At 48.2% G+C, this 7,578-nt stretch overlaps 1 protein-coding gene across 4 annotated transcripts in view; it reads right to left on the bottom strand.

Annotated features, from left to right (window-relative positions):
* The window catches only part of AHCYL1 (adenosylhomocysteinase like 1), a 38,885-nt gene extending 34,601 nt beyond the window's left edge, over nucleotides 1-4,284 (bottom strand). For 2 of the 4 annotated variants that reach the window (XM_023535936.1, XM_023535937.1), the window contains exon 1: nucleotides 3,888-4,043. In XM_023535936.1, the coding sequence (XP_023391704.1) occupies nucleotides 3,888-4,007 (120 nt within the window). In that variant the 5' untranslated portion in view covers nucleotides 4,008-4,043. Of the gene's footprint in view, nucleotides 1-3,887 lie in introns of all 4 variants that reach the window. The other 2 variants (XM_023535939.1, XM_011367610.2) reach the window with 2 other exon arrangements.
* Between the last annotated feature and the right edge of the window lie 3,294 nt (nucleotides 4,285-7,578).

Here is a 7,578-nt window from a genome sequence, read left to right on the forward strand (position 1 = left end):
TCCTGTTCAAAGACTGCCACTAAAACAGTAGCTGCTCTGAGAATCGCGAGATACTAATGATGTGGAGAAGAAACATCAACCTATCAAATCTCTTCTCAATGACTCTAAGAAGTGCTGGTATAAATTCTAGAAAACTGCACCAAGAATTAGCCATAACATAACCGTAAAGAGGACCATCCTGGACTCCACCCAAAAGGTTTAGTCCTCACTGGAGATCTACCTGGTATGCCTACTGAGCCCCAGCTTGCTCCTTTGATGAATCAGTGCTAGATATGCTTTATTCGAAGGAAGAACATCCCACGATGAAGATCAAAGTAATTTTTTTATGTGTGTTTTCTCCTTTTCCCTCCTATGCTGGTGATAAAGGTCTGACTGCACAAATCCTAAGTCAATGCCTTAATGTATCACTCCAGAGAGTCCTCTCAAATGTTCAGAAGTGCAGAGAACAGCATATGTCCTGACAGGCCTGCCAGAGAAGAAACATATCTTCTATCTCAGGAAGTTTCATCAACGAACTAGAGATTGAGGTTTACTCTATGGAAAAAAAAAAAAATCAACTTGATACAATGTCAATTTCTAAAGGCCCAAGGAAGCTATCAACCCTGCAACACAAAGTAGCAGAAAAAGAAGGATAAATACCCAGTGATTATGGGGAACTAGCTGACTTATTTGGTTCCACTGACAACATTAAACAAGGATCCTCTTTAGCTGTAGTACAATGTACATTACCCCTACAACTCAAGGACTCCTTTCTTCACCCACAATTTCCTGGCAATACCATCTGAAATCACCAGTGCCATCCCTGAACAAACCTTACCACAGCAATCACATTATAGCTATTAATACTGTCCCATGAAAATTTCCTTTAGAACTTAGTGTCAGCACAAGTTGTCTTCCTGAAGAATTGGTATATATTATTTCCTACGTCTGCTAGCGAGAAGCTGGGATTCCCTTTATCCTTGGGCTCCTAGGAAGCTTAGAGTTGCATATGGTGATCAGCCTCATCAACTGTCTTAGCCCTCAGGGTTAACCATTTTTTCTTTCTTTCCACAGTTTTGATTTCCTATCTATAGGGTATATGCCGTTATAAGCAGCTCAAATGCTCACTAAAAAGAGGGAATGTAATAGGCTAATAGACTTATTTTTAAAAATCACTTTTGCTTAGTTCCATACCTTTGCCTAGCTCCACTTGTTGCAAACGAAAAGTACTTATTTGGCAGATGAGGAAACTGAGGCACAGAAGCTCACTTGCTTAAGGTGGTACCCATTTAGTTGGCTTCTTGACACCCAGATTAAGCCTTACATCAAACCAGCAAATCCTATTATCTACATAGTACTGTGGTGGATCCCGGGACATCCGAGTAAGTTACGATATTAGTTGTGGAATCTCGTATCTCTGCTTTTAATTGATGGACATCCACTCTTTCACAAAGGACATAAAATTTTACCAGTTACACCGGAATCTGATCCGAGGACCATCAAGGTCACTCTGAAGTAACCTACAGCCTCTGACTGGCACCAGAAATGTCCTCATTTCCCACAGGGCCCCAGGGCTTGGAAGGACCCAAGAATCACTTGGTCTAGAGCCACATCAGAATCCTTACAGGTAAAAGACAGCACCGTCTGAAAAGGCCTTTTTCTCACACCATTCAGTACACATCCAGCTTTATTTCTTCTCTTGCTTTTCTCATGCTTTCTCACTCCATCAACACACGGCAGAGGTACAAAAGTGACTTAGGTCATAACGTCCATTTCAGCTGAAAGTTCTGAAAAAAAACAGATCGCCTAGTACTTGCTGCAACTTGACCTTGACTAGCGCTCAACCAACTCATTAACTAAATGTCTTTTATCATTCACTAGGCGAAGGATAATTAGTCATCATAAAGCACTTCAATACAAAGTGCTGCGTAAATGCTAAACAATAAAGCTCAGAAAGAGCAAGATTAATATGAAACACAGGGAAACATTTACCAGCAAATGGAAACTTACACGGGGTCTTCCCACATTCCTAGCAGAGATAGCTTCTTTCAGCTAACAAAATATGAGTCTCTAAAATCATTAGCACTTGGCCTGACAATAATACACATTAGCAATATTTCTCCTGGGAAGAAAAGAGGAAAAGGGATATTTATTCCTTGTAGGCAGCCATACAGATGTCTGAATTACTAGTTAGGCAGGTGGGCAATTAATATTTGAGTACCCACTATATGCCAGGTACGGAGCTAGGCACAATGCATACAACGTGAACAAGTGTTCCTGCGCTTGCAGGAATAAAGGTTTACTAAAATAAAGGCAAGTATAAATAAAGGTGCCTAATCTCTGAAGCAACCAGACAAAGGGGTATAGGCTAATGGGGAGAGAAGAGTTCAGGGAGTTAGGGTACCAGGGTTTTCCCATTCTTTCCAACTCGTAATAGGTACTATCCTTAAGGATTCTGCTTATAAAGGCTGTAACTGTGTCTCCAAATAGTACAGATTACTAAGGGTTACTGCCCAACAAAGCAGTCAGCTGAACTGAGAGCACTAAAAATAAGGTTAATAAGACTCCCTGGAATCAAGGGTTCTACCCTTTTTAAAGGCATTCTAATAGCGAGATCTTAATTTTGTGGGAAAATGGAGTTAAAGCACACAATAGTGACCTGTCTTTTCAATCCTGCATTTGATTTTGGCAGTGGTAGATTAATTTCCTTAAAAAAAGTAATCTCTCCCACTTATGACAGTTTAACTAGTTCAAGTGTAGGAGCTTCAAGGGCTGTAACTATTCCTGTAAGCCTGGCTTTGTTCAGCTTATACAAGCACTGCATCTACCAAACACTGTAGGGTGGAAAAGCCTTGAAACACACAGTTTGTATACAGGAGGGAAATATTTATCCAGTTTTTCACTGGTTTCAGAAAGGTCACTTCTCTGCAAAGGTTTTCTGGTCTACTGTTAACTGGATGCCAGGTATGTGGAAAGTCAAGACGTGGTTGGCAGCATATGCTCAGAAAGCACGAGGGATCCCAATTCCACCACTCGGAGAGCTAGTTAGACTGAAACCTCCAAAGGCTGCCATTTAATCTTCCACGACAAGAGAATCAGAAGGGCGTCCTTTGAGCTCAACCGACTGCACAATAGATGAAACTTGTTCTGCCTCAGTAAGTGCAGTCAGGAGTGAGCAATCGTTCAGTACCACCCACCCCTCCAACCCACCCTAGCTCCCTTCTCAAGGGAACTCAAGCGATCTATTCACACGACACTATGATCAACCTGTATCCATGAAAGTGTCTGCTGTGACCAACCTCCAAATGGTAATTTCTTACATGAGTCGAAGCAACTGGACCGTAGGTGAAAATCAAAGTTTTATTTTTCAATCTCATGCTGCCCTCATTGCTTTCACCTGCATAAAAGGGCTAGCTAGCTCCACGCATTTTTTCCTCTTGTCTCCAAGCTAGCACGCAGTTGTTGAATAAACCGGCCACTGCTAAGATTTGCCCAAAGAAGCTCTACCGGACTTACCCACTCACCCGAGGGGAGATTTTCTGTATATCCCTATCCCCTGGGGCTGGCCAGAGGGGTCAAATGAGTTGGTTCACCCCTTACCACTCCCGTCTTCGAGGCCCTTCATCCAAGAAAAGTCAGGGGCAGATTTAAAGCCCGGCCCTGTCGGGTTTCAAAAAGATTCCGGAGGACTAGGGCCGAGGGACAAAGGAAAGTGAGGTCAGAGGCGGCCTTTCCACCTCGGGATAGGCCTGGGAACGTTCACCCGCCACCCCTACACCATCTCGGTCTTGCCCGATCCCATGAAACCTCGCCCCAGAAGTCGCGAACTAGCTGGAGCCCGGGACTCGCTCGCGCCCCTTCCGCGAGGCCCCAGTCCGGGCCCCCACTACCACCCAGAGCCCCCGCACCTTCTTGGGCGCCTTGGTGACGGTGGCCATGAAGGAGTACTTCTCGGCGTCCTCAATCTCCTTGGCCTGCTTCAGCTCCTCCCCGACCCCGGGCAGCGGCATCGCGTCAGGCATCGACATCCCCCGGCCGGCCGGGCCCGCGGCTGACCCGTCGCCCCCGCCTCTTTTCCTCTCCGGCACCCGCCCGCCCGCCCGCGCGGCGCCCTCCAACACGCGCTCGCCCACCCTCCCGCCCGGCCCCGCGCCGAGCTGCGTCTGGTGCGGAGGTGCTGGGGCCGGCGCCTCGTCCTTTCGGCCGTCCAGGACAGCGGGACAGCGACAGCAGCGACAGGAGCCCCAGGAGCAGCACAGAGCTCCGACCGGCCCGCGCCGACACCTCCGCCGCACGCACACACGCACGCAAAGTAAGGGTAGAGGGCGGTGACGCCACGTCGAGTACTGGCAGCTCCGGGAGGGGGAAGGGGCGGGGCGAACGGCGCTTGGTCATGACTTCATCACGGTGGCCTGGGCCGCCGAAGATCACTGGGGAAGCTCCCAGAGTGAATCGGACCCTATGCGCCGCCAGGTGGCACCATCAGCCCTGCAAGCGGCGCGTCGTTCCTTCAAGGACGCTGCTGCTCTGGGGGGTCTCTGGGCTGTAGGGTTCCTGTCAAGGCCTCAGTAAGGCGTAAGGCGGAGGTGCTTGGGAGCAAAGACCAGAACCCCACACGTCCTGCAGCCAGTCCTAGGAAACATCGGGGCCCAAGACAGCCCACTCGCTCACTGCCCCTTCCCAAAGGGCAGTGTTTGCTTCTTTGACTCCATAGAAGTGGGAAGAACAGACACAGCAAGCATAACCCTTTGTGACCTCCTCCACCAATGCCTCCGCTGGGCCTTGCCTGTTTACAGACCTTTAGGCCGCAGAGCTGATGTTATCTCACCATTGGGACAGGGCTAATGGGTCAGAGGGTGGAGAGCAGGAGGGGGGTGGGGGAGTTTCCAGACTGAATGACTTTCCTATTCCACGCCACCCCACCCCCCAACACACACACACACACACACACACACACACACACACACGCATTAGACTGTCAGCGCCCATTGTGGCACCTACGGCGTTGATGGAGTATTCACATGCTTTTATTGGGCCCTACCATGTTGTGTCGCCGTGCTAGGCCCTGGATAGTAAAAATACATGTGATGCATTTTATGTTTTGCAAGTCTTAGTCCAGCTGGAGAGGCAGAGCCTGTTTGTCTCTTAATGTAACTTAATGTCAGCTGAGGTAGCGTGCCCTTTGAGATTCAGGTGACATTGGCTTCAACTCCCATGTCCTGTGGAAAGTCCAGCACCCTCCCCAGGATTCCTGTGAATTACGGGGGGGGGGGGGGTACTTCAATTTCGGGCGTTAATCTCTGTCTCTAACTTTCTGCTTCATCTGCAGTTTTATTCACTATTCTGGTCTTGTGACCGTTTCTTTAGTTCCTGCCGTCAACTCACATAGGGAACACAGCCCCTGTTTCTTCCAACCCCTACCCCTATCCCAAAACCACAAAAATAATGCTGTAACGTGTAGCGGAACTTTTAATGAAAATTCGTTGGCCCCATGGGGACGATTACATTACACAGCAAACATTTAAAATCACATTTCTGAAATGTTCTGAAAAGTTATTTTGGCTCTCTGGTCACCTGGGACTTCTCACTAGCCACACCACCCCACAAAGCTTCCTGGCCCATTGTGTCTAATCTAGCTTCCTCCTGTTACTCCCTTCCCATCCCTCCACCTCAACTCTCTTCCTTGATTGACCCTAGAAAGCCAGATTCCTTTCTACTAGGCTGAGTGGTAAAGTCTTCCCGGTGTTCTTTTCCTAAATTCTCCTCCTCAAGCCCACCTTTTTGTTTTCAGAAACCTACCAGGTCTCTGATAGGGCCAGTTCTTTCAAGAAAGAAGTTGTGCTTTGAAGTGACATTTTCCCCACTGGCTTATGTTCAAGATTGGGAAGAGTGTGAAATACTTGCCTCTGGGGCCCTGGAAGTCTTAGTCAGAGAAGCACGTGTATCAACCACCCAGCCCTATGAGGCCGTCTATTTGCAGCAGCCTGTGGAAGCTCCTGGAAGGATGTGCTTCCGCATATCCTGGTCTTGAACTGTTAGGATTCTCTCATCCTCTCACTCTTTCCAGCCCCTCGACTTCCCTCAGAGGTATTCCTGTAGCAGAAGGGACAGAGAGTTTGAGAACCAGAATGTCACCGTTCTCCTCATCTCCCAGCTAGGGACAGGGGCCACCCTTGCCCACCCAGGACAATTTGGGTACATGGCTTAAAGTAGCTTTCATCCTGTGGATTTACCCAAACTGTCCTCAGAGCCCAGGATCAGAGCTGCCTGCTCAGAGAGCAGAGGCAGAGCCCGCTGGAACAGAGGTGAAACTCCACATCCTTTGAATTGGAAAACACATGGCTTAAGTTAGCTTATTTTAAATACATAAATGAATGAATGAATACATACAGACATACATACATACGTACGTGTGTCTTGCCTTTGTATTAGATTTTTTAAATTCCCATTGTCCGAGAGCTTAGTCTCTGCCCTGTACGTTAGCATTCTGACCATGAGATTCCTTGAGACTGAGGTTCAGCCTTTCTTTTCCTCCTTCTGAATCAAAGTAACAGATTTTCCCAAACACCACGGTCATAGAATGGTAAAGACAGGGCCAGGCCTAGAGGAAGCAGTACCTTTTCAGTTTGAGCCAAGAAGGAGATCAACAGGTCCAATTCCACTTATCTGAGTGCCTGGCCCACAGGAGGCTGGGGACACTGGCCTAGGGGCGTTGGCAATGCTAAGACTGGAAGGCAGGAGGGGTGGCAATCCCTGCCCTGGTGGAAAGGCAGCAGGCCTATGTGTCAGGCCCGGGTCAAGGGCATTACTGGAAACAAGCCCACTGCAGAGGACATGGATGGCTGCCATCCCTGCTACCATGAGTAGGCTGGAGATGAAAGAGCTCACCCAGCCAGAGACTGTGGCACCATAATATTGGTGAGAACCATTGCATGCTGCTCCCTCCATTTCTAGATGATCCCACATGACCCAGCTAAGGGGGTCGCCTCATAGATGACAAGAAATGACCTGTCTTCAGTCTACCCACCCACCTATCTGAGTATTCAGCACCTCTAAGCCAGGTCAGGTAGGTGAGACCCAGGGCTCATTCCCCTGAATAGCAGAATCCTCACCCAGATCAGAAAAAAGACCAGGGACCGGTGTATGAGAAGAGCAGGGGCCCAAGGATCGGTGCACCCGTCATGTGTGGTGTGGGGGACGCCTCCAAATGGCCCCAAGACCAGAAGGGAGGCTGCTCTAGAAAGGAGTAGAAATGACTTGGGAGATGCTGTCACCAGAAATATGGTAGCACTGGGGTACCACAGTTAGGTTTGGTCTGTTTAATCGAATTCACTCTTCTGTTCGCGCCCCCCCACCCACATTACCCTCTATATTCATTCTTTTTTTTTTAATTTTATTTTAAATTGAATAATTTAAAATATACATAAAATGCTGAAAATATGCCAGGAGCAGCACTAGATATTGGACTACAGGAACAAATGAAGTAATGATCTCTACCTGGGGACAAAAGGAAGGGGTGGGGTGGGATAGGGATGGAGGGATGAGCAGGACAGGCTTCGTAGAAGGAAATGCTGCTTGAGCTGAACTCTTGACAGAGAA

Source organism: Pteropus vampyrus, unplaced genomic scaffold (assembly GCF_000151845.1).
Source record: "Pteropus vampyrus isolate Shadow unplaced genomic scaffold, Pvam_2.0 Scaffold6, whole genome shotgun sequence".
Lineage (NCBI taxonomy): Eukaryota > Metazoa > Chordata > Mammalia > Chiroptera > Pteropodidae > Pteropus > Pteropus vampyrus.